This window comes from Peromyscus eremicus, chromosome 14 (genome assembly GCF_949786415.1).
Source record: "Peromyscus eremicus chromosome 14, PerEre_H2_v1, whole genome shotgun sequence".
Classification (NCBI taxonomy): domain Eukaryota; kingdom Metazoa; phylum Chordata; class Mammalia; order Rodentia; family Cricetidae; genus Peromyscus; species Peromyscus eremicus.
Genome location: NC_081430.1, coordinates 26325197 through 26353155, shown reverse-complemented (window position 1 = coordinate 26353155; position 27959 = coordinate 26325197). Strand labels below are relative to the sequence as shown.

Genomic DNA, 27959 nt, shown 5'->3' with positions numbered 1-27959 from the left:
GGTTATAAATAAGTCATTTATTGATTATTGGAACAGTTAGCACCTGCATTTTACCAATATTCTTTACCACTTCGGTTGCTTCTCAATGCTATCTTCACTTTTTCTTTCCTTAGCATTTTCCTTCAGATTTCTGGACTTGAATGCTTTCTTCCTTGGGCTGAATTGAGCAGCATGCTTAGTGAGTGGAGCACTCTGCCAGCTTCCCAGGGAACAGAGCCACAGACCCACCTCCTGAATGATACAGACAGCCAAGCATATCTTTCTTAGAAAAGAGAAGCTATAGTTTATTTTAGACACATTAACGAAGTTTAACTATTGTGGTAAATTCATACTAAAGATCCAACTTCAAGTGCGTGTTCATAAAAATTTTAAAGAATTCTTCTATATCTCCTGTAATGAAAGTGGTATTGTTTAAATCAATAAACATACCCAAAGACAATATGTAGAAACTTGAGTCAATTAAGTCACAGTAATGAAATTAATAAAAACTATTGTCTGTGAGACCCACAACTGGACCCTATGCAGAGTTAGAGTCCTTGGAGCGCTCAGTCCTGAATGGGATGTCTTCACCAAAGCCCTCTTTCCCTCAAGGCTCAGAAATCAATGCAGAAGAGGAGGCAGAAAGATTGCAAGAGCCAGAGGTGGTGGATGACACCAAGGAAACAGTGTCTCCCAGACACGGCAGGACTGATGCACATAGGAACTCACAGAGACCGTGGGAGCACACACAGGGCCTGCACAGGTTCAAGCCAGCCAGGTCTAGCACTGAAAGGGGGAAATGGACACAGGATCCCATCCCTACCAAGAAGCTATCTGCAAGTGATACTTGATGGCAAAGGAAAAATCAGTTTTCTCCAATGGAGTCCCAGTGGGTGTATTAACCACACTTCATGGAAAGCCCTGTTCCAAGAAACAGTTGCCCAACACAAAACAAACTCAACTGTATTTTTGTTTCATTTTGTTTTGGTAGTATTTTTTAATGTGTGTCTTTATTTCTTGTTTGTTGCTATGTTTTTGTTTTTTATGGATATTTTTGAAAGAGAAAGAACATAAAATTGGGAAGGTAGGGATTCGGGGGGATATGAAAGGAATCAGGGGAGGGGAAAAACATGATCCAAATATATTGTATGAAAAAAAAATTTTCAGGGCTGGAGAGATGACTCAGAGGTTGAGAGCACTGGCTACTCTTCCAGAGGTCCTGAGTTCAATTCCCAACAACCACATGGTGCCTCACAACCATTTATAATTCGATCTGGTTCCCTCTGCATACATAATAAATTTAAAAAAAAATTTTTTCAATGAAACATTTATACCCAAAGACCTAATATGAATTGAGTAAGGAAAACTTTTGTTAATATTGTGTTAGATGTTAACTAAAAGTTTCATTACATTGGTCTTCATTGAAGTATTTTTTTTTAAGTGAAGAGTCCACTTCATTTAAGGTTTCGGAACCGTTTCCTCTCCTTTGAAAGATACACCATTTCCCCAGTCTATTGACACCATGAAAATGGCCTCACTTGCCCCTACCATTTTCTCACTTTAGATCACAGATTCCATGTCATTCACATAGCACCGCTGTAAAGCCTCCTCCTTCTCATTCCCATACTGTGAACTCCCCGAGACTCGTGGAGTGCAAACAATGTCGAAATAACACCCTAACGTACAATGTCAGGTTCACATTCTGCCCTGAGATGCTCTGTCCATCCAAGATTGGAAGCTGTGGACCCACAGCCCGGGACTGGAGGCAGGCCTTCCCGTCTTAATCACACAGCCACTGCATGTGAGGAGGGAACCTGGGTTTAACAGCAGAAGAAAGAGAGCTTTGTGCACCTTCGATCCGCTTTGTATTAGGAGATTTTTTTTTTAAAGGAAAATGACGTGAAGGGGAGAAACTGGATGAGAACAACAAACCAGCGCAAGCTCCCTATTCCAACATGATTCAGAGAAAATGACTGATCTGGGTTGGTCATGTTGCCAAAAGAAATGACTCAAGCGTTCCAAACCAGAAATGGAAATCAGAAGGATGCCTGAAGCCTGAAAGAAGAACAAATTGTCAAGATATGATTGACCGTACGGCTTCAAAATCAACCGTACCAAGGATGAGCTTGGAGAGTTGCCCAGAACAGAACTGAATGGTGATGTTCATTTCGGTCCTGACTGTTGAAATAAAATAAAAAGGTAGTGATTGTACTCTGTCAGATATACAGATGTGCTAATGCTTTCCAATTTCCCCAACTGGGGATCTGGTGTCACTTGCCCTGTTTCTTGCTTCACCAGTGAGTCCTACTGCAGCGTTGGATGCTTACTGACTGCCAGGTTTTTGGCAAAGAAGTAGGCTCCAGGTGGAAGTGTCCTTCTCATACTGTGTGCATTGCAGGTGGCTTGGAGAATGGCTTTTCGCCTTGGAAATAATTTCCATATTTGGGCTTCAGCCTCAGAGAGTGTGCATTGTGTATCTCTGTGCAGGCCTTTCCAGTGTAACTGTGGCTGGGTTTGCCTTATGAACCTGGCCACTTTTGAGTCTTAAAACACTTTCTCTCTGAGAATACCAGAGAAAAGTCTCAGTTTCATGGGCAGAGGATTTGCACACTGGTCTTTTCCTCTTTTAAGGTGGAAGTGTGTGTGTACCCATATGAGTGTGTGTATGTGCGTGTGTGTGTGTGTGTGTGTGTGTGTCTGAGTGTGTGTGTGTGTGTGTGTATGTGTGTGTGTGTGTGCACGCATGCACATTCATGCCTCCTCAATGACACTTCACCAATTTCAGTAAAGAGGAGGTATGAGTTTAAGACACTTTCTCATGCAGCCCAGGCTGGCCTGGAACTCACTGTAATCTTAAACTTCTGATCCTCCTGCCTCCACTTCTCCAGGGCTGTGATTACAGGTTGTGCCTCCACACCCAGTTCATGGTGTGCTATGAATAAAAACCAGGTTTGTACATAATAACCAAGCACCCGTGGGGAATCTAACCCAGGACTTTGCACATGCTAGCTTTCTACCAATGTGCCCAGGCTTCTCTTCTTGTCTTTTGAGACAGGGTCCTTGACTGAACCTGGAACTCAGTCAGCTAGGCTGACTAGCCATGGAGGCCCAGGAATCTGGCTGTTTCCTGCTCTCTAGAGCTGGGATTTCAAGCTTTCATGTGGGTGCTGAGGATCTGAGCTCTGGTCTTCACACTTGCATGGCAGGTTCTCCATGGACTCAGCCATATCTCCAGCCCAAAGGCCAGATTATATTTTATTCACTATTTCCTTGCTTAGTGGTTGCTTTCTAATGAACTTATCAGTTGAGTGTGATAGTAAGCTTTCTGGTACATGTGGTTTGTCACTCTGCAAAGGTCAGTTGCGAGGTAGCTACATTGTTCTTCTTTCTCTTTTGGAGCCACAAAGAGAGAAATAATCCTCATTGCTGTTCCTAACACAAAGCCTGCTGAAAGCAACTCGGGAGATTTCTTAGCCTGATTGTTAAGAGTCCAACTCCACAGAACAAATAATTTTCCAACAAATGTTTTTATATACTATATTTAAAAAAAATAACAATGAAACCAATGAGGTGGTGACTCAGGCAGAGAAAAGGAGGGGTAGAGGGACACGTGGATTTTTTTTTCCCACTCCTTAGTTTCTCCACCTGAGTCAGATTTTGAGAATGTTACACCCTGCCCTTTCTATTCACTGTCCGGCACTGTCTTCAGTTTTCAGTAGCTAACTTAAAACAAATGGGTATTTTTCCATTTGCCTGAAAGGAAGTGGTGTTATAAGATACACAGTTTAATTAAGGTCTACCTGGATACTTGATCTCTTGATGTCTAAAATTTAGATTTTTTAAATAGAGTAACCTAAAGTTGTCCCTCATAATGAGCAACAACAAGAAGGTGTCCTTGAAGGCTTAACTTGCTGTATACTGAACCACCAAACTACACACAAGCTAAGAATTCCAAGTTTCCAGTTTCCATGTAATCTGCGCCCTTCATTGGTTGTTTGGTGACCTTTTAGCCACCCATATGTTAAATTGTGTTGTACCTTATAGGAAGAAATGTGGGGTAAAATTACTTCATGGTTTTGGCACAAACATGTTTTAAATAAGCTATGTGTGAGCTGTGTCTTTGAGAAGAACACGTGCAATTTAGTTTTTGATCTTCATTTTATAGATGTACATAAGTACTACAAGGCCTGTTTTGATTGTACGATTGAAAACAAATGTGGTCCAATTTTGCAGCACTGTGCATGTACCAGGTTTTCAAATAGCAGTTCTCATTTAGTATGTATCATACTAAGCACCATAAACTAATGGCTTTAGAGACCTGGTATGCCAATCCTTATGTTTACTATGACTTTGGTCTGCTAGTATTCCATGTTCCACGGTGGGCTCAGGCAGGATCTCTCACAGGCAGTCATGCTAATAGGGTAAGGTTGCAATGCATCATGGGTTCTCAGAAAGAAATAGCCTAACCCATTTCTTTTGCAATGACTCTAAGTCACTTTCTCCTAGATCTTTATTTAGCAACAACACTCATATCTTTACTATAAGTATTGCTTAAGAATTATAATTTGAAGAACCGAAGAATCACCAGAGGTTAGCAGTAATGACTAATCTTCCAGAAGACCTGTGTTTGATTCCCAGTACTCATGTGGTGGCTTACTACTGTCTGTCACCCTAGTCCCGGGGTATCTGATGCCCCCTTCTGGCCTCCTTGGGTGCTACACACAAGCATGGTGCACAGATGTATGTGCAGATAAAATAGCCATCCACAAAGAACAAATTTCCTTAAAAAGAATTTAAAGTTTGAGATTTGTTTCAGAAAAAAAGAAAAAGACTGTTGCAAAATCGAATGAGAGCAATATATGCACAAATACCTGTGTGTATTTGTCAATGTGTGATGTGTGTGTGGTGTGCGTGTGTGTGCAGGTGTGCAGTCATGGACGCCAGAGGAGGATGTGGGGTGTTCTGCTCTATCACGCTCCATCTTGTTCCCTTGAGATAGATTCTCCCTGGATGTGGAGCTAGGCATGCGCCTATAACCTCAGCAACCCTCCTGTCTCCTCCTCCCTCACAGGTCTAGGGTCACAGGCACAGATTGCCACACTTGGCTTTTATGTTAGTGTTGGGGATCCAAATTCAGGTTCATGGACAGCAAGCACTCCAACCCGCTGAGCTGTTTCCCAGCCCATGGATGCATTTACTCTTTACAGAGTTGCTAGTGCATAGGGAATATTCAACAGATTTTTAACATTTTGCTTATAATAATCTTAATGAAATCCCATTATGAATCCAAGTTCATATTTTCTTACACAAGATAAAGTCAGACTGATACCTCTTAGAAGTAACATTAGGAACAAAATGTGAGGGATGCCATATAGTTCAAAATACACTTGTCTATATTTTTATTAAATTAATTAATTCACTATTTCTAGTCTTATCACAGTTTCCCCTCTCTCCTTCCTTTCCTCTCAGTCTCTCCATACAACCTCCACTCCCCCCCACCCACCCATCCACTCCTCTTCTTTTTTCTTCAGAAAAGGTCAGGCCTCTCTTGTTTATCAGCCATCCACAGCATATCAAACTCAAGTTACAGTAAGACTAGGACCTCCTCTCTCATTAAGATTGGATGAGACAACTCAGTGTGAGGAACAGGGTCCCAAAAGTCAGCAAAGGAGTCAGAGGCAGCCTCTGCTCCCATTGTTAGGAGTCACACAAGAAGACCAAGCTACACAGCTGTAACATATGTGCAGAGGACCTAGGCTCTTTATTAGTACCATGCAGACTCTCTTGTTGGCAAGTCAGTCTCTCTGAGCCCCTATGAGCCCAGGTTAGTTGATTCTGTGGGTTTTCTTGTGTCGTCCTTGACCCCTCTGGTCCCCACAATTCTTCCTCCCCTTCTTTCCCAAGATTCTCTGAGCTCTGCCTAGTATGTGGCTGTGGGTCTTTGCATCTGTTTCCATCAATTGCTGGGTGAAGCCTCCCTGATGACAGTTGGGCTAGGCACCAATCTTTAAGTATATCAGAACATCATTAGGAATCATTTCATTGACTTGTTTTTAATTGCTGATCATGTTCAATTCTATCCTAGGTCTCTGGGCCTTTGGATCCTAGCCCTCCAGGCAATGACAGAGGTGGGCTCTCTCTCATGATATGGGTCTCAATCTGGACCAGTCATTGGTTGGCTGCTCACATAATTTCTGCACCACTTTTACCCCAGCACATCTTGTATGCAGGACAAATTGTAGGTCCAAGGTTTTGCTGCTGAATTGGGGTCCCAATCCCTCCAGTGGAAGTCTTACCTGTTACAGAAGGTGGCCAGTTCAGGCCCCATATCCCCCATTGATAGGAGTCTTAGCTAGGGTCACCCTCATAGATTCCTGGGAGTTTTCTTTGTACTATGTTTCTAGCTCATCCCAGAGATGACCCCTGATTTCAGTTGTCTCCCCCAGTACTCTCTTCCTCCATTCTCCCTTCACCCAGTCCTTCTGTTCCCATGGCCACCCCCTATCAAAACACACACCCTGTTCACTTGTGATGTCTATTCTCTTTCCCCTTCACAGTGAGATTCAGGTGTCCCCCTTGAGGCCTTCCTATAATTTAGATTCTCTGGGTCTGTGGATTGTAGCCTAGTGATCCTCTACTTTACAGTTAATATTCATGTATAAGTAAGTGCATACATTGCTTGTCTTTCTGGGTCTGGATTACCTCACTCTGGATGACCTGTTCTAGTTCCAACCATTTTCTTTCAAATTTCCTGGTTTCATTGTTTTTAACAGCTGAGTAATACTCCATTGTGTAAATGTATCACATTTTTTTTATTCATTCTTTGGTTGATGGACATCTATCTAGGTTGCTTCCAGTTTCTGGCTATTATGAATAAAGCTGCTATGAACATAGTTGAGCAAGTGGCCTTGTGATACAGTAGAGCATCTTTTGGTTATATGCCCAGGAGTGGTATAGCTAGATCTTGAGGTAGGTTGATTCCCAATTTTCTGAGAAACCACCAAATTTATTTCTAAAGTGGCTGTACAAGTTTTCACAACCACCAGCAATAGAGGCATGTTCCCCTTGCTCCACATCCTCACCAGCATGAGCTTGTGTTTCCGATCTTAGTCATTCTGACAGATGCAAGGTGGAATCTCTGAGTCATTTTTATTTGCATTTGCCTGATGACTAAGGATGTTAAACAATTCTTTAAGTGTTTCTCAGCCATTTGAGATTCCTCTGTTTGAGAATTCTCTGTTTAGATCTGTACCCCATTTTTTAATTGGATTATTTAGTTTGCTGATGTCTAGTTTCTTGAGTTCTTCATATATTTTGGCAATTGGCCCTCTGTCAGATATGGGGTTGATGAAGTTCTTTTCCCATTCTCTAGGCTGCTGTTTTGTCCTCTTGGCAATGTCCTTTGCCTCACAGAAGCTTTTCAGATTCATGAGGTCCCATTTATTAATCGTTGAGCTTAGTGTCTGCACAATTGATCTTCTATTCAGGAAGTTGTCTCCTGTGCCAATGTATTCAAGTATTCCCCATTTTCTCTTCTATCAAGTTCAATGTATCTGGCAAAGCTGCCAGAGTTGTGGGCCAGAATATGGGGCCTATGGGATGGGGTACATGTTTAAATTTTAAAAAGTAAATTGTGTGTTTGTGGAGGGTTATGGGGATGGGAGTGGGGTTGTCTGCATGATGGTATGAGCACATGAGTACATGTACCCAAAGTGGCCAGAAGAGGGCATCAGATTCCTTGGTGCTGAAGTTACAGGTGTTTGTAAGCTTCCTGACATGGTACTGGGAACCAAACTCTGGTCTTCTACAAGAGCAACAACAGCTCTTAACCATTGAGCCATATCTCCAGCCCCAAAGTTTATAGCACACTTTTATGAAATGTCTTGTAGTTATTCTTAAGCCTCATCTAAAGATTTTTCTATTTGGCTTGATGCAGGTTCAATCTTAAAAGCAGACTGACCCATTAGCTGTCTTATCCGGGGAGGAACTGCCAGCAAGGCTTCATCAACATGTGCATTCTCACTCTCCATTCATTCACTCTCCATTCATCCAGCACATATACCGAAGGCAGCTAGCTGCCTCTCAAGAGGTAGATAATACAAACCATGTTGACATGGACATCACCAATCTCTTTACTTCCCTAATTTTGCTCTGAAACATAGCAAACTAAACTCATACAACATGCCAGAAGCACATGAAATGCACAGTGCACATAGTTCTAGACAAAGGTAGAAAAATACCTTTCACCAAATAAGTCATTCCCTCTTGAAGTTTTTAAATCTGTGCATCCTGTTTTGCAAAAAGAGACTTCAACCAACTACCAAATCAAGCCAGAGAGACAGCATCAGCTTGGGACGTCCTCACATTCTCCTTCCCACATTTTGTTTGCAACTCTTCCTGTTGGCCCAAGGGACAATCTTGACAGATTTTTTTTTAATTCTTCCTCAGAGGACATGGCACAGAAGGCCTGCAGAAGCCATGTTGGCTATTGGGACCATTAAGGCATACTTTCTGGATCCAGGACTCTGGGCTATAAGTAGTCAACATAGTTCAATTGTATTTAAGTAAAATTTTACTGGAGATGTTACAGGGTATCTCAGAGAATTAAAATCAGGGGAAAATATTCAAAAGTGGTCTATATGTAACTGAGTTTAAAGAAATCCTGTGGTAGAATAATAATCTGAGCACCAGATTCTCTTCCCTTTCTTCTTTCCAGTCTCCCTGAATAGGGGCTTCCTTTTGTTTTTTTCTTTTCTCTTTCCTCTTTTGCCACAGCAGATTGGCTTCCTTCAAATGACAGAAACATGGCTACTGCTGATAATCCGGTTTTATATTTTGGAGCTTGAACCACACCAAGCAAGACTGTGATTTTTCAGTACAATTCCTAAATCCTGGAGAAAAACTCCAGCAGGTCTAGCTCGAGTCGCATTAAAGAATTAGAATATGACTTGGGTCCATTTGAACAAGGTGTCTGACCAAGCCCTGCTTCCCAGCTGTCTCATACTGTGTTAATAAACTGGTTGCCGTTATTTCAATAGACTGGGTGTGTGGCAATTCTCCACAGAAGCAGTGCTGGCATGACCATCAGTACACGAGTACTGTTGCATGGATATTCTGTGAAAACAAAGTGGGAAAGTGCATGATACTAGAGTTCCATTTGCCACCCAAGGGTGCCTAGGATCTCTCAGAACTTCCAGTTAAAACTGCCCATGTACATTATAAGGCTCAGGATGTTGAGGCAAGATTACTGTACATAAAAGGAGCTGAGCAGAAAGAGGAGAAGGAGGGCCCGTCAATGAAGCATCACCAACATGAAGCAGAGGGCCCTGGACCTCCCAGCTCTTTACAGATTAAACCCTTATGTTACTCCCAGCTGCCTCTCTGTTCCCTCCTGCCTTACACCTCTTTTTAATATTCTCTCCCATCACTTTTAAAATGAAGTCCTTGTGTTACTTATGAGACAATCCTCTTCCAGAGAAGTCATGCTGTACTTGAGACAAAAGTCTAAAGTAAGGCAAGGTTTCTCCTGTTCTCTTGGTCTTTTCTTGGGGTTACAGAATGATTGAAAAAGACCAACTCTGAGAATCATCAAGCTCACCCATTGCCAAACACGTCTCGTCTCTGGTACCCATGACAGGTGGACGTTCAGGTTGTTTGACCACATGTCAAAGTAGAACTCACCACTTTTCAGGAAAAGCCGTTCCATCTCTGGATAGGTGTGCCTATGAAAAGTGATTTCAATAAAAATCCAACTGGCCGAAATCTGTCTTTCTTCGCTGCTTCCAGCTCTTGGTCCCAGTTCCTCCCCCTGGAAACAGAGGATTCCAGTGTCTTCCCCACATGCATGCCTCTCAAGAGAGCTGTCATTCACTGCACCTCTGCCTAAGACTGTTGACTGCTTAGTATCTTTTCTTTCTAACTGCTCTCTGCTTCTGGAATACAGGCCATCAAGTCCACCATTACCCTGAATACTTTGTTTTTAAAACTTTGCTTATGTGTTCCTCTTAATTTTCCCCTCATATCTACCAATAGTTTTTCAGATATGAAAAGATCTGCACAGAAAGAACAACACTAGGAACTGCCTTAATTATAGCTGTACAACTTCTAGTCACAAAAAATGACATGTATCTAGTGGGAAGACCAAGCCTGTACTTGTGTGCCGAAGAATGAAAAAGTAATTCACTTAAATGAAATTTAAATGCTTTAAGTTTTACAAGTGTGTTGAGGTGGGGAGGGGGTGATGTGAACATTGTAGGCGTCCATAATTAAAATTGGAATGAAATGAGATTTGGCAATTTGTAAATTCTTGTAATTCTTCACATTGAGTTTTCTTTATTTCCAATCATGATATTCATAGTCTCTGTTAAGGCAAAACCAATGGGAAAGTAAATGTGTATCAAGAGTCATACTTCACAAAATTTTGTTATATGCTCAAAAAAGACTCCAAAGTGAGATCCCACCCAGCACCCGACCCTGAAGGTGCTATTAACAATTTAGAAACACAACGCAAACCTTTGCTCCTTTGAGCTTGCCATTTAAGCCAATGAGTTGATAAAAGCAAGAGGTCACTGTGTTTGGGTGGGTAACACAGGTCAGCTGGAGTAAGCTCTTAACTTTTTGTTCTAGAAACATACAGAAAAGCAGACTCAATGTGAGGAGGCTAGAACAAAGCTTGGCATCACTCAGAGGAGATTCTGTCCCATGTCAAACGGACATCCTAAAACAGAGACATATTGAGTCTCACCCTTCTCTGTAGCCACTATATCAAGAAAATGGATTACTTCAGAAAATGCAGCAAAATATTCTATTTATATAATGGCAAGGTGGAAAAAGAGATGTGGTAGGTGCATCAAGCTTCTTAGACAGTAGAGCTTAAAATTTTGACTCCTAGAACCCAATAAGAAAAAAAATGATGGGTTTTAATTGATCAGAAGCATTTGACACTCATGCAAAATTTATTCTTGTCTAAATGTATTCCCACAGTATCCTCAGTGGAAAGAGTCTAACTTTTTCCTCTGCCAGTCTACATAACCTTAAACCTGGCCCTCCTCAAGTTTCTTCCTCTTCGACTAAGGAACTTCAAAAGTATACATAACTAACTCGGGATGGGATGGGAGACCTAATCTCACAGACTCAGAACTAACTAATAAAGCCCAAATTAAAGGTTATGTTGACTTGCTGATCTCAAAAAGGTTCGATCTACTACAATTGGGTATAACCCTAATCTCATTTGGTTACCAAAATTGAGGAAATAAAAGACCTTAGATAACTTGAAGTGAACTACGACACAGAGAAAATAAAACTCCCCTGAATGAAGAAGAGTCAAACTTGTCTGTGAGGTAGAGCTTGTGGCCACGTTTCTCAGTTTGCTTACAGGGCTCCAGGCTTGGAATCGCTTAGCTATCTTCTTAGCGTCATAGCAGTGATAGACACAGGATTCTTATCTTCACTCTAGAATTGCAAACTTCCTAATTGGTATGCCAGATTAGATTGTTTCTTTATTCATAAACAAAAGCAGAATTTTCTGATGTCAATTTTCTTACTTAAATAGCAATATTTTCTTTCTCCAATAGGTTTTTTGGCTTTTACAAAGGAATTCTACCACCCATTTTAGCTGAAACACCAAAAAGAGCTGTCAAGGTAAGTACTGAATGCTTTCCCACCAAGTGTACACACAATATCAAGACACCCATAGTAATGAAGAGAGCACTAATATCACTTAATGTAAAACACTAAAACTTTTAATGCAGAAATTGTAGCATAATCAATCTTTGTTATGATTAGACATGGTCAGTCTTTCAAATATACTTATTTGTTTGTAGGGTTTTTTTTTTCAGGTAAAGGTGCTTCTTTCTGATGAGGAAATTACTTACACAGAGAGAGAGAGGGAGAGAAGGAGAGAAGGAGAGAGAGAGAGAGAGAGAGAGAGAGAGAGAGAGAGAGAGAGAGAGAGAGAGAGATCAGTGTCTGAGACTCAAGTAATTAAATCACAAAACCTACAAAAATCACGTGGACCTTTTCTTAAGCAATTCAGAAATGTTCCTTTGGAGCAATGACTATTAAAGAAAAAGAAGCAGAAAATCACTCTTGAAATCATTTCTGTCTCATGAAGTATACTGTTTATTTGTGTATGATTCTTACATAATGTTTTTAACAAGTCAACTTTATTTCCCCCTTTAATATCTTCTGCTAAAATTCCCTTCTGGTGCTTACAAAATTATTATTTCCATTTCTTTAATGTATGACGCTGGAGGTTTGTGTACTACTCACTGGTGTTGAGTGTGTTTCCATGGATGTGTGCCAGACCCTCGAAGGATAAAAGACCTCCACACTGTTTCCCAGAGTGTTCTTTCAGGCAAAAAAATCCTAATTGCAGTAGCTCTAACTGGCATGGCCCTCCCACCCACCCCCATCTCTGACATCACCAAATATGGCTTCATCTTTCTATAAAAAATAACATAAACATAAATGTAAAGACTTCCTTCCAACTTTATGCCATTTATTTTAATGGCATAAAGCTTTTTCATATACTCAATTTCTATCTCCGATATTCCTGAAAGGCAAGAAGGAACAGCTTACATGCTGTTACTGAGTAAATTAAGGGAATGACTGGGTTTAAAAACATGATGAAATAACCAACATATATATACAAACATCAAACTTTTGCATTATGTCAAATAGTAATGTAATAGAATTTAAATTCAGGTCTCAAGTTCAGAAAAGAACGCTTCAAAACATACTTTCCCTATAAACGTGTCTTCTTTGTTGCTGTACATTTTGTGCTCTCATATTATTGCTTCAATACAAATTTCATTATAAGGATCTGAATCGCAGTAGAGGATCTGGAAAAAGTTCACCAAAGTACACAAAAGGGCTGAATTGAATTATGAGACGGCTTCACTTGATAAAAGATTGCCCAAGTAAACAAACAGAACAGAGTTCCTGTTCAAAAGGAAAGTCACTTTGTCTCCCTGGAATAATATATTCATTTGTTCAGTGTTTTCCGTGTATAAATAAAGTAAATTGTAATTAGACTTCTTCCTGCAGTCATTTCCCTTAATGCTATATATTGGAGACAATTTACACTTTAAGAGGATTAAGTTTTATCAATGTTGAACAATCCTTTACCAAAAAAAAAGAAGAAGAAGAAAAAAAAAACTCGAGCCTTACAAAACTGAGTTAGTCTCTAAAAAAATAAAATAGAGCAGTGCTCCGTGCCAGAACAATGGTTAACAGATGAACTGTTGGGCAACTGGATATGGTGGATGTGTCCCAGACATCTTGTTGCAAGTAGATTTTACCTTGAAACTATTGAGACATATGGTAAGTACATTGGCTTTTTAAGTAGAACTTGTAGTTAAGTGTATCTTTGCCAGATGGATAACACTAGTTTTTCAACACAGTTTATGAAAGCATTCATTTTATAGGTATTTATCTTAGAATTTGGGAAAAGCAACCATCTGATTGTAACGATTTCATACCTCATAAACTATCTCATTGTGTGTCATTGAAATTTACCTCTGAATAAAATATTCAGGAATGTTTGTGTGTGTGTATGCACATAAGCGCACATGCATGTGTGTACACACCTACGTGCATACATCATGTATGTATGTTTTCCTTGGGATGGACACTTTAGTTACAATTGTTCCCATAATCAGAAACAGGCAATTTTATGCTTGTCTGTATTTTATTGTTTGAAATGAGGTTCATAATTAAAATAATAATATTTCTTTCCAAAAATGAAGACAGAATCAAACTGCAATCAACAAACAGAAATGAAGACAAGACTCAGGCAGAGACACTGAGAGATGGGAGGCAGCATGTTCTGGGTTCTAGGGTCTGCTATTCAGCTTCCCAAGGCCAGAAATGTAATTGTTTTCTTTGTTCAAATTACCAGGACTCTTTACCCTGACCCAACTCATGGGCAGTTATAAGCATGTGAAGTCTGCATGTGCGCTACTGTGTATCTTCACCTCCTGTGGTGAACACACATATTTGATGTTCAAATGAGTAAATGAAACAGGAAGAAATTTATAGGAAAAAGAGTTCATATTTGGAGATAATCTCTTCCATTTCTCCAAATCCCCACATTTCCTATTCAAAGTATCTTGAAGGCCAAGACTTCCACTTCTGATCGAGATAACAGCCATATTACCTCTCCTTCATGAGCAACATCATGAACAGTAACAATAAACAATGTACATGAAGCAGCAGTTTTGTTTAAAGATACTAATATCACACAATGAAGGACGGTAACATCTGGGAGAGGGAAAACAAAGAAGATGAGCCTATGAATGCCCCAATGAAAGGCCCTAAGTAAGGAGGAAAACAGAGGCAGAACCCAGGAGACTCCTTGTAAAGGAGATCAGACTCTAGGAAGAGTAAGGTTACTGGGACTGACAGGAGAGAAACAGAGAGACAGAGAGAAAGAGAGAGAGAGAGACAGAGACAGAGAGACAGAGGAAGAAAGACAGAGAGAGAGACAGAGAGAGATTTTCAGAGAAATCCCCTCTGGTATTCAGCAGTGTAAGCCTATGAGAGAACTCCTACCACCCAGAAAACAACTATCCCAGAGGACTAGAGGATCAGAGCTTGACAGTGCGCAGCTAGGATCAGTCCCTGTGCTTGCCAGTCCGTCTGGAAAGCCTCTGCTCTCAAAGGGCAGAAGAGCACTCAAAGAGATCTTTCTGTAAGAGTAGAGATGAGTTCTGTAGGGAGCACCTCTCAGCTCCCATCTTAGAAGCAAGATTTGAATGGCTCATGCTCTCATACAACTCAACTGTGTCCAAGGACAGAACACCTAGGATGAGAGTTTTCTCAATAGGTTTTTTTAATGAGCATGGTCTGAAAACAAAAAGAAAAATAGAGATAGGAAAATAAAAATGACTAGAATTGTCCCCAGGCATATGCTTGAAAATCCTCATAAGTGTTGATAGACTTGTGGGCTGAGTCTATGTCCCTAGACTTCTTCCTTGAAATCCCAGTTTTGTCTTTAATCCCTGAAATGACAGAAAGCCAGATAGGAAAAAAGATAAACAAACCTTGAACAAATGCATCTCACACAGTAAATTACTAAGGTAGTGAAGATTTCTATGAGGCCCATCATCTCCCAAAATATTCAGGACCCAACACCAGTGTAGAGAATTGATTCCAAAATGGTATATGGGACAAGAAACCAACATAATGACTATAGTGAGATGTGGCTCATGAGTACATCCTAACCCTTCTTTTTTTAAGAACTAGAGACTGAACACCACGCATTCTATATGCCAGGAAAGCACACTACTACTGAGGTATAGCCCATACCCTCTCCTCTTGTCTGACAAAATTGTCATGTGGATTCAGTAGAGTACTGCACGCAAGATCTTAGCATGTTCCTAGACCACAGCAGACTTTCATGATTTCAGCATCAGTGGTTCCTCTGTTAACATGAGTAAAGACATGAAATAGAAACAAATTTTCCTAAGTCTAAGTCTCATGTCAGGGAATCCTAGTTGTATTATATTATTTCATGACAACTCTAATAGCTAAGGTTTTTGCAGTTGACGTTTGGACAGGTGAAGCAATGTTCTCATGCTTTCATGATGAAGTGGCATAGGCAGGCTTCAGATGTATACTGCTCACTTCAAAAGCCTGGCAAAGTGATGGTCTAAACACAATGATGGTGATAACAATCATAGAAAGAGAAGTGAATGTTCTTTAAAGCCTAATAGTAGAGCCAAGCAGGTAGCTCACACCTATAATCTCAACACTTAAAAGGCTGAGGAAGGAAGGTTGCTGTGTGTTCAAGTGCAATATAGACTATAAAAATGAGTTCTAGGTTAGCTTGGGTTATATAATGACTCTTGGTCTCAAAGAAACAAAGAAATACCTAAGACTTCTGTTTTTCCTTCTGGAATGACTTCTAAGGCTTCTAGTGTGTCTCTCACCAAAGCAGCAATAGTGCCTGCTGTGTGGGGTAAGGAAAGCAGTGGTGTGTTGTGTTTGCTGTATTCTGAGTGCCTAGAATGAGAGGAATCTAATAAATACTTAGTGAATGAACAAATCCTTATTCTAGAAAAGTCTATATCAAAACTTCATCTAAAGTGTCATGGTAATGATCCCATTCTCTAAAAGAATAAGAAGAGTCAATCTGTTAGTAAATGATTCTTGGGCTACCTAAAGACTCCAGAGGCGATGTACACAAGAAACCACCTCTTTCTAACAATAGAGTATAACTAGCCCCCAAAACCCTATTTTTTCTTTACCTTGTTCTACTTTATTAAGATATAAAGAACAGTATGATTTACCTTCCATTTCTTGGTTCTTGAGACTCAGATACTGCAGGTCCTAAGAGTACAACTTACTATCGTTGATACTGGTAACTCAGAAACAAAATATCCTGCCCAAGCAGAGTTGTTTTCCAAAATATAGAATACAGGGGAAAAAAGAGAAATTTATTATATGAATGGATTATTTCATTTTGCTCTGAAAAAAATACGTTTGTGCAACTTACTATCCTCTGGAGGTGCCAACAGCATCGCTATTGATCCCTGTTCTCCATTGTCATTATCTTCAGATCCTAAAGGAGGGAACAAGATTGAGAACCGTTTTTCTTTGGGGCAAGGGAGTGGGCTAGATAAACTTGATGAGCCCTTCCCTAGTTTATCATGGCATCTTTGCAATCAACTTAATATTTAAACATTCCATGGAGCTATCAGGAGAACGAGCATTGTACATGCAAGGCTGAGAAGTGGATGTCTTCTCCAAGTGTGTTAGAAAATGGGGCATTTTCTTGGAAAGCGGTTCATAGAAAAAACATATAAGACCAAGGATTTCAGGTCTCTGGGCCTATAATTTTGAATCACTGCCATAAGAAAGAAGTCTATTGATGTCTGGGGAAACTGAAAACGGCCATGGTAAATGGGAGTTGTATGGTTCATTTACTGCTATAAGGGATTCCATCAGATTTTCTGTAAGTTATTATAACTACATTTGAAAAATGGGAATGTTAAAATGGCATCTTATAGCAACAGCCCCAGACAGGATTAAAAGCTATGTTAGATGGTTCATCATTTTTAAATGCTGATTAATATAATGATTTACTGAAGGACTTTTGCCCAATTAGAGAGTTTGTTGCAGGAAATTGTTATAAATCTCTAGGTTTGGTTTGGTTTCACAGTTTTCCACCTTTGAGCAGTACAAGAAATTGCTGGGATCTGTGTCACTATCACCGGGGCTGGTAAGTGAGAATATTTATTATACTTAAGTGTGTATGTTATTTCATAAAGCAAGATCCAGAAACAAAAACCCTTTTGATTCCCAAATCCCAACTACTAAAATATGAATTTGAGTTATTCAATGTTCAGCTACTTGCTGAAAGCCATCTTCATAATAACTCACAATCTGGCTATTTTATAGCTCTCAGTGATGAATTTACGATAATAATGATATGTCTGGAAAGGCTTCTAGAAGATATGGTCAAGAACATAAAATAAAGACTACATTCACCTTTGGAAACCAAAGCATGCATTTGTTTACATACACGCTGCATGTATCTATTTATGCAGAAGTCAATACGCCTGAGATTATTTCCTAACAGGTCAATTTCCCAGCTGTTGTGCAAGCTGTAGCATTTAAGTCCTATATTTATAGGACTTCAAGTCACTTGGGATAAAGTCACTCTGTGGTCAGAGGCAGACTGAAGGGCCTTTTATTGGAATGAGTGTAAACAACTCAGCTGGGGAGAATACGAATCCTACAATGGCACAGCTCAGGTAGTTCACAAAGCTCACTTGGTGACTGGTCACTGCTCTGTGTCATTCCTCCCTGCTTGGGGACTTTGCTCCCTTTCTTTCTTTCTTTTTTTTTTTTTTTTTTTTTTGGTATTTCAAGACAGGGTTTCTCTGTGTAGCTTTAGAGCCTGTCCTGGAACTCACTCTGTAGACCAGGCTGGGCTCGAACTCACAGAGATACACCTGCCTCTGACTCCCGAGTGCTGGGATTAAACCACCGACTGGCGACTTTGCTCCCTTTTGTAAAGCAAGTTAAATTATATTGACCAAATGTGTGTCCACTGAGAGCCCCAGAGAGGGCCATTGCACGAACCTCCTTCTTCCAGTCTGCAAAAGGAAACACGAAACCGTGCGTCATCGCTCTGCATGGCAATGTGACGTCTCTCCTCCAGGAAAATCCCTGCTTGGCTGCTAAAACCTCAAAATTCTTCTTGGAAAGCAACATTTTTGCCTTCAGCTCTTTGATTATAAAACCATTGTAAGCTAAAACAAACAAACAAACAAACAAATGCATTGGGTACATCCAACTCACTGAGCATCACAGGTAAGTATTAGCATATGCTATAAAGTATTGGTTGCTTACTTTCCTGAAGGAATAACCAGCTGAGAGCTGTGGTATACTTCTTCTACCCAGCATCGTGAGCTCTTATGGCACTGTTGGCCTGGGAAAAGATCAAATCAAAGTGTGAAGTGTGCTTTGTTTTTGCACCATCATAAAGGCAAAAAAAAAAAAAAAAAAAAGAAATGTAGATTAGGACATTGTATATCAGGGACTATATATCCTTTCCTTGTAAAAATTTATTTCAGAATGTTTACTCTAGCAGATTTTCAAAAAAGTAGTTCTTATCCTCAAAATTCTTACGTGCCCACTTTCTAGAAAGGATCTTTTTAAATAAAGCTCCTAAGCCAACCTCCTAACTCAACAGGGTAGCTGAGGCATGCTCTTGTAGACAGGAGCAGTTATGCCAGGAATCTCAGGTGGATAAGATTTTGTTTTAAATTCCATGCCTGGAGTGATGTGGAGTTCATGCCTTGAATCCTAGCATTGAGGAGGCAGAGGCAGGAAAACGGATCTCTGTGAGTCAACCTGGTCTACAGAGTAATCGGATTTCTGTGAGTCAATCTGGTCTACATAGTAATTTCCAGAACAGCTAGAGCTACATGGTAAGACCCTGTCTCAAAAAATGTGTGTGTGTGTGTGTGTGTGTGTGTGTGTGTGTGACTTTTCCATAGTACCTTCCTTTCGAAACATCTTAAGAAAAAGATTAAAGACTTCCTAGTAGGAGTAAACAAAATATGGCCTCCAAAGGACTGGCTGGCTGTTTCAGAACTGCACACGGGTACCATGCGAGACACTGCAAGTCTTTTGACTCAAGATTTGAAATGGAAAAGTATTTGGCCACTCCATCCACTATAAATGAACTCATGCAAACCATATTCGGTCCTCTTCTCTTCTTGAGCTCATTTACTCCCGTTTCTTTTTGGATACAGTGAGGCATTTAGCCGTTAAATATGCCCTGGTGCTCACATGAAAGCCAGGGCTGGAAACCCGACAGCAAAGGCCTGCCTCTGCAACAATCTAAGTAACATGATCTGCTGATATCTGATCAATTCTTTTGACAAGGGACTGCTGAACGCTAGTTCTGACAGCAGATGTAGCTGAGCTTTATAGAGGGACAAAAAAAGTGAATTACTTGGAAGGTTGCATACAGTGAGTAATAAAACCCTAACATCTGGATTTTAGCTTTCCCGGTCAGAAGAGTTTGGGGCTGGTTTATTTTTCTCTCTCCCTGCTTACTGGACTCCATGATGGAAGTCTGAGATAAATGAGAAAATACTTGGTCAGTTACCCTAAACAAATTATGCTTAAAATTGTAATGAAGTGGGAGAAAGGGAAATCATCATTAGTATTCCTTCTCTCCTAGAATCTGTGTGCAACTCCACTCTTCCTCTTTTTTCATGGAAAACCAGAGCGGCCATGTTTGGAAAGTGATTTAAAAGGACATCCATGCATTACTTTGACCCTTGTAGAGAAACTCAACATTACTCTTTCTATTGTACAGACGAGGGAACTGGCTTATCCCGAGCTCTGTGATGAGCACATAGCCCCAGCAGCACAGATGGTGTCAGTGTGAGAGCTGTTCCCCTCTCCTGACCACTGTCTTTCTGGGGCTCTCACTTGGCTCTTACTTGGCAGGTGGGGTGTGGGCTACATTTCAGCCTCCCCACACTCCTGTTCCTCAATCAACCCTGCCTCTACTTTAAGGATACAGAACATCTCTTACTCCCATCTCTCTTCTTCTCTCTTATCTTTAAATTATCAGAAATACTAAATAAGGACCATCTGAAGCCAGGTATGGTACATACTTGTAATCCAAACATTTGGAAGGTTGAGGCAGGTGACTCACTGTGAGAATTCAAGGCCAACTTGGGCTATAAAGGCCTTGTCTCAGAGACTGGAAGGAATGAATGAAGTAAAGAGAAGATGTCTGTCTTCTGTGGAACTAGTTCAGCAGCAAGGGGTTTTGTAGGGTGAAGGTTTTGCTTCTCTGCTGTACATGCATATGTGCTTTAATTATTGTTGTGCTTATTTCTAGTATACATTTTCTAGGAAACCTTGGATTCCTGTTTCTTTTTTTTTTTTTTTTTTTTTTTTGAGACAGAGTTTTCTCTATGTAGTCCCGGCTGTCCTGGAACTCACTAGGTAGAACCAAGCTGGCCTCCAACTCAGAGAGCTCTGCCCTCCTCTGCCTCCCAAGTACTGGGATTAGGTTTCTATTGCTGACATTCAACCCATAGATGAAAAGAATATGACATTGCAACTATCCTTTGATCAATGTTCTAGATTTTAGAGGAGCCCTTGGGGACAACTAGCCATTTCTCATCACAGTGTTTAGTAGTCAGCTTTTAGGTGCAAAAATAGAGCAATAATTCCTTTAAAAACAAAAGACAGCTGGGATGTAACTCAGTGATAGAGTTCTGCCTACTGTGTAAAAGGCCCTGGCTGTGATCCTCAGTGTTGGGAATAAAAATAAAATAAAACAGAGAATGAATGAAAATAATTTTGTTTGTTAATAATCTTAAGCAGTAGTTCTAAGAACATGGCTATACATTTGAATGTTTCCAGTTATGCACCTGAGAGGTGATCTTATGTAAACATTTTATTTGTGGTTCTATTCAATAAATGCATTTAAGTAGATATTTTTAAATGGAGCTCTTCCTTTATAATTTAAACTCTTCCATTATATGCATGAAGATGTTTTAGGATCCACCTTTAACCAGTCAAACAGCCTCCCCTTTTGTTAAAGGAAAACATCATCGTTGATGGGGCTTTGACGTTTTATTTTGAAAACATTAGGATGTGGTTTGTGGCTTCTATAATCTCTTCTCCATGAATTGTCAGCATCTAATCAAGAATTCAAGCTGTTTAGTAATGGTATATAGGGCACTTAGTAGGGTCCTTTGTTCTTGTCTTGACTTTGACTGTATTGTATAATGAACAGAATGTTTAATCCAATACACATGATCAGTTGTTTTAAAGCATTGATTGACTTATTTTCCTAGACATTTGCCATTGCTGGACTTGGATCTGGACTAACAGAAGCCGTTGTGGTCAACCCTTTCGAGGTGGTAAAAGTTGGTTTGCAGGTCAATAGGAACACGTTCACAGAGGTAACCATTTAGTGTTTTCCTACTTTTATGGAATATAAAAAATTGTGTGTGTGTGTGTGTGTGTGTGTGTGTGTACACAATTCATAAAATTATGAACCCAGACCGTAAGCACTTATAAAGTCACAGCAAAACATTCTTTAAAAAGTAGAAAACGAAAAAGTCAACTATCTCCTGCAAAATGTTAAAAATGCATTAAGATGTGATAGATAAATAGGAGTATGTATTTTTATTTTAGAGTGCTAATGAAACTTACAGTGACTTACTGGAGATTTCCCCCAAAAAAAATTTCTCTTCCACACTGCATGAGAAGATGCTGTAGCAAAACCACTGAGGTGATGGTATTATTGTACTTTTAGAAAGATGAAGTCATTTTTTTAAAAATTACCTCACTCCTTTCCCCACTCCACCCATCACCCTCCCCAAAAGTTTCTGATAATCTGTCAAAGTTGTCTTTGGGTTATATCTGAATGAGCAAGTCACAAAGCCTGTGTGAAGACATCATCACTTGGAGAGTGATGGGTCTTGACATCTAATCACTGATACCCAATGTTCCACATAGACAGCGTCTCTTGGTGTGTGCTGGCTTTCACTTCCTTCTAGCTGCCTAATAATTCCCTTGACACTGCCAAATCCAACTGTTCCTGCTGGATTCTTTTGGATTCCAAACACAAGGCATGGAGAAAACAAGGGGATTAACATTCCAGGTCCCTTCCCTACCTAGCATTTTAAGTCCATAAGTGGGTAGCATGTGGTGTAAATTGGTCTGGAGTATCTGCTGACCTGGATACCCCTGCCTACTACTTAAGCAGCTGGTAATGGGTGGAGACCTCCTCATCCCCAGCCCACTTCCTGCCTGCTGATATTGCCTGACAGCTTCTTGGGCAGGGTTTGGGAGAAAGGGGGCCCTACTCACCTGTCACTACCAAGACTTAAAATGGGGGAGATTGGGGAGGTGTAGGGCTGCTGTAACAGATGGTATCTGCTCAGGTGAAGTCAACTTGATTCAGAGATTGTTTTTTCAGTTGCAAAAGTTTGAACATCAGAAAGGGCTGGAAAAATCTCTGTATACCCCTAGATGTTTGTTTATGTTCTGTTATCCAGTCTTTCTAGCTTAAGAGAAAATGAAGGCGAGCAGAAGGAATAGAAAAGGAGAGAGGAGCTTTTCAAACACCCCTATCAACATGCAGCATTTAAAACAGTTCCCGTGAAATCTTCCCAAGAAAAATTAGTTTATTAGAGTGGGAAAATTACCAGCAAGAAGAAAACTTTGGAGATCACTGCCCAGTGCCTGATTTTGCCCACAGGAAGCTTGTCTTAGAGCAGCAGTGAGAAGCCAAGGGGCAAACAGGTCTTAGCTGCAGGTCTTTGTCCAGGCAACATATGACTATAGGCACAAGAATGGGACAAAATACCAAGGCACACTCCCTAGAACAAAAACAAGCATTTACAGCACTCTGTTTATTCCTAATGTTCTTTTTGTCTCTCCTGCTCCCAAGGACATTCTACACCAAGTCCAAGTAAGAACGCACATTTCATATGCCAATACTTTGCTAGGGCATGGTAAGCACCATGTCCATTCAACAAGAAAAAAACTTGCTGCGTGTGACCACACTCCAGGTCTTTTGCACAACTTCGATCTGTATAAACTGTTTATGTATTTCAGTCAGTCATTTTTTTTTAATGGACAGATGGAAGAAGCTTACTTGGAGTCAAAATTATGAGATTTTCAATGAAATGATATAGAGAGTATCATATTAAGCAAGGTGACCCAGTCTCAGAAAGACAAAAAGCTCATGTTTTTTTTCTCATACAGAAATCCTGAAATGTAATGCTTGCAAATCCTGGTATGGACTTGAAACTAGATAGGAGACCACAAGAGAGGAAGGCAACATTGTAATGGGGAGGAAAACAAGGTTTATGTGACATGAAAGTGTGAGGACAGCTATCAAGGCTGGGGTAACACACAGGAGGGAGGGGGAAGGCGGGAAGAGGAAAGAAATACAAAAACCAAATCTTGTTTTAAAAAAATAATGAAATCTAATTTTCTGTAACTAATAACTTTTAGCTGAACATACAAATGATATATTCTTTTTATAAAATAACAAAAAAGCATAACTTTCTGTACATACTATAGGTATGTAAACGAACAAAAAATAATCCAGACTCTAGGACAGTCAGTGCTGGCCCAATAGAAACGGAATCCCAGCCACTTCCTTAGTAGCTGATGAAAGAGTGAAGAGAATCAAGTGAATTTAATTTAATAGCATAGTTTTAATTAGCCCAATACATCCAAAGTGTTTTTAGGAAGTTATCTTTTTAGATCAACTTCAGAATTTTAGAATCGTAGGAAGAAAAAAAACAACAAAAAAAACCTTTCTATCTGAATACCTTCTTTATTGTCAACATCCCCCATCAGAGGGGGATTTTTACAGCTGATAAACCTGACACATCACCACCTGAAGTCTGTAGCTTACAGTAGGGTTCACCCTTGATGTTGTATATTCTATAGGTTTAGATAAATTGTGTGACATATATTCACTGTAAAAATATGATACTAAGGCTCAAGACATGACCCACCAGGCAAAGAGCTTGCTGCACAAGTGTGAGGACCTGAATCCAGATCCCCAAAACCCACATAAGGGCAGACATGCTCTCCCACATCTGTAGTCCCCGCACTACGATGGTGAGGTGGGCTGAGAGAGATGGAGAGGTGGGCTGTGGCAGGTGGGAGAGATGACCCTGAGGTCACAAGAGCAGGAGAGCTGTCCCTGCCTCTTACCAGATGCAGCACTAGGAAGAGCGGCCCCTACACCTCGCCTGGGCAACACAGTAGAGCTGGCCCTGGTGGTCCAGGTGTGGAAGAGCTGCCCCTGAGGGTGTGAGAGCAGGAGAACTGGCCCCACCCGTTGCTCATTGCTTCAAGGGCTGAGCTAGCCAGGGCAGTGCTGGAGATCATACCCTGGCGATGAGGACAGGGAAGAGCTGGCAGGCTGACCAACCCTACAACTACCAGGGCCCAGAACCAGGGTTATGAGTTGGCCCACCTCATAACATCTATCAGATCTGTGATTGGCCGAAGCAAGCAAAGGGGCTGGTTCTGCAGACCCAAAGCTGCAGGGTCTCCAGGACACAGGGCAGTAATAGGATATCCACGAGGAGTCCCAGTGATGGCCCAGTGTCGATAGTGCAGCAGAAACCAGAGGCCTCAAACCAGATCAATGACTCTCTGCAATGAACACTTGCAAGTAAAGATATATGGACAAATGGGGGGGGGGAATGTAAAGATGTATGGACAAACGGATAAAAAATTATAAGCAGAACTATCGTCTTATTCAACAGTTCCAAAGACTATATCCAAAGAAAATGAAGCTTGGTGTGGCAGTGCATGCCTTTAATTAACCCAGCATTCAATAGGCAGATGGTGAATCTCTGTAAGCTCAAGGCCAGCCTGGTCTACATAGCAAGTTCTAGGCCAGCCAGGGTTATATAGTGAGGCCCTGTCTCAAAGTAAGAAAAGAAGGGAGGGAGAAAGGGAGGGAGGGAGGGAGGGAGGGAGGGAGGGATATGAAGTCAATATGCCAAAGAAACATCCTCACTCCCATATCAATTGCAGCATTTTTTGTAGTAATCAGGATATGTAATCAACCTAAGTGTCCATTGACCAACGAATGGTGAAGAAATAAATACAAAACACGCATATGCAAAATGGAATACTATTCAATCACAAGAAAAATGAAATCTCATCCTTTGTGGTAACATAGATGAACCTGGAGGGCATCATGTTAAGTGAAATAAGTTAGGCACAGGAAGGAGGACCGGCGTCACATGATCCCAGTCACACGTGAACTCTGGAAAAGTTTGAACTAGAGAGTAGTAGAGCTGTAAACAGAGCTTGGGAACGTGGGGGACGGGAAAAAGAAGAGGATTGGTGAGCCTAAACCTTTATCTCGGCAAGAACCACCTGCTGTCAGGTTCCTGACCAGTTTTAAACTACAGTGCAGGTCCACCATCACAACCAGTAGCGACTAGCAATCTGTTGGCTGTGAACTGCAGCAGAAAGTAGAGATGAGACTGGAAACGTTTGAGGCCACTTCAAGAGGAATTCTGCCACAACCAAGATATTCTTCTTCTGCAACAGTTGTGTGGTGTCAACATGGATTCTTCATCACGTCTCTTCACGTCAGACAGTGGGCTCCCAGAAGGCTGAGCTCCTTTTCAGGCACTCACAGCTCCAGTTGTGGTAGAGCGGTGCACGCATGGGCTACATGCAGAATGAGCCTCTGGCCCAACGCCTCTGAAAGCAGAGTGGGTTTCCCCGCGGAGGTCCTTTCCGCGGCCAGATAGCTCTTGCCCTGCCAACCATGTGAACTCCTCAGGCATCCTGTCTGCGCTCCTCGCTGCCCTCACGTCTGGGCTATGAACTGCCGTGGAATCCAACCCAGGTTATTTTAAATTTTCTTATTTCCTCAGCCTGAGGTGGTGAATCAACTTGATCTTTTAAATAAGAAATGTTCCAAGAAGTTCCCACAGCTGTGAGGGACTCGGCTGCAGTGGAAGGGAGCCTAAGAAAACAGCAGCAGCCCATACTACATTTACATCTACACTTCGCTTCTCGGAAGCCGGGATAGAGAGCTGAAGATGATGCATAAGGACTGCCACGGTCCCTGCCGCTCTCGACAGTCTAGAAGGAGATAGGAGATGTTGGGTGGATGGCCCTCTGGCCATGGTGAGAGGCATCACTAACAAAGGGCAGGAACCAGGCCCTCTGAAGCATGGGGTCCAGGGCAAAAGACCACCTAGCTGAGGTCCAAGGACTGGCTGAGTGAAAGCAAAACCTCCTTTTGCAGTGACGCTGGCCGTTCGCTGAGAGGAGCCGTGGTGCTGGGGCCTCCCTTGCAATTCCCATCAGACCCTCTCAGGCACGGCAGGCACTGGGCCGATTCCAATTGCCCGGGTTGTGTTCTCTGTGGTCTAGCAGATTCTTTAGCCAGTCAGAAATATGTTACCCACAAAAATATGCCTTCCCACCCGGTTTAACCATGAACTATTCCAGAAATGTAAAGGAAATTGTGGTTACTTTGGTTCCTAATACAGACTTCACATCCTTAGAACTTGTGTAGAAAACGTTTCAATAGGTATGCTTGTCTTCCTTTGGATCCTTAATTACCACCGTATCGTTTAAAGACTATAATCCTTGCCACGCTTCCGCCAATTCCTGTACCAGAACTTTGGCCGGCATCTTAAAATTTGGAGCAAGTAAAGAAAACTGGTCTCTAATTTAAATACGCTCGGCCTTCTGTGGGGAGTAAAGTAAGCACCACTTTGTCATGCTCCGGTTTGGTTCAATGGGTGTAAAAACATGTACAGATAAAATCGAGAGAGACCCAAATTTCCCCCTGTCCTTCAAACTAAACCCGAGTGAAGAGTTCTCCTCAGCTGTAATCTCTTTGGCTTAGGACTAGGCTTGCCCATGGATTTCTGTGTTGGAGGTGGTTTGCTCATCCGGAATTGCCAGAATTATGACTTCGTGGCTGGTCCCTGATGTTCCTTTCTGACCCCTACCCGGATGCAATCTGTTTTTGTCTGTGTAGTTCTAAGAATTAGAACCCTCCTATCACTTGAGCTAAACTGAGTGATGTTTGGCATGCTCTCTCTCCTAGCCTGGAAAATGTGACTTTCTCCCCAGGAGCAAAATCCCGTATGAATTGTTTCCCAGTTTTTCCTCTCTGCTTTGAAATCTACTTCAAAGTTATTATTTGGCTAAAGGGTTATTTTCCTTCCCTTGAGGTCTATAGGATTTGCCTCTGATGTGTGGCTGGGACACAGGTTTTTCTTTTCCTCTGTCATTTTTGTCTACATTACACATGAGCATAATCATTCTCACCTCCAAATATTAAGCTAAACCTTTAAAAAATTGAAAAGGCCTGTCTTACTTTTATTTAGTCTTTAAATATGTCCGATCCAGGAAAGGAATGGTCTCCTACCTACTTGCTCTGTAATTATAATTTGAAGGCCTGATGAGTAGATAGTAAATGAATAATTGATGATGAATCTTTAAAAAGAGAATTTTTTAAATTAGTTCAGGATTTGCTTGTGGCTTTAGAGAATTCTCCTAAATATAGTTCTGCACACTTTATTCTAGAAACCTACCAGAGACTAATTAGATCCTCTATACTATCACAAAATTTAGGGATTACTTTCTCTGTAGATAATCAACAAATACTTTATTGAACTTAATTACATTAGGATCCACATAAGTAGGTGTGTTTTGTGAGCAGCTCTTTCAAGAAAAAAAATGAGATGCCGGGTGACATGTAAAATGAGTGTGTGGCTGGGTTCACAGAGGGTGAGAATTCAGCCACAGGGGACTTACCAGGGCTCATGATGCTGTACCAAGTTCAGAGTCTCCTTGCGTCACCGTGTGAGGCACGGCCCAGCACTCACTGGTCAGCACCTACGTTGCTCTTTTCAGCCTATGACGCTAACACGCAGAGCAGAGAACTGTCCCTGTGAATGTGTTCCTACAGCTAT

The 27959-nt window shown here is 41.1% G+C and overlaps 1 protein-coding gene and 1 long non-coding RNA gene across 2 annotated transcripts in view; one reads left to right on the top strand and one right to left on the bottom strand.

Moving 5' to 3' along the window:
• Positions 1 to 27959, top strand: part of Slc25a21 (solute carrier family 25 member 21) — a 482653-nt gene that overhangs the window by 422185 nt on the left and 32509 nt on the right. Inside the window, exons 4-6 of the mRNA XM_059279867.1 lie at positions 11553 to 11619; positions 17144 to 17203; positions 21321 to 21428. Coding sequence (XP_059135850.1) covers positions 11553 to 11619; positions 17144 to 17203; positions 21321 to 21428 — 235 coding nt within the window. The remainder of the gene's footprint in view (positions 1 to 11552; positions 11620 to 17143; positions 17204 to 21320; positions 21429 to 27959) is intronic.
• Positions 7105 to 11393, bottom strand: LOC131924633 (uncharacterized). The gene is made up of 3 exons (XR_009382951.1): positions 10724 to 11393; positions 10492 to 10601; positions 7105 to 9093 (listed from the first exon to the last, which is right to left on the bottom strand). It is a non-coding gene; the product is annotated as an uncharacterized LOC131924633 (long non-coding RNA).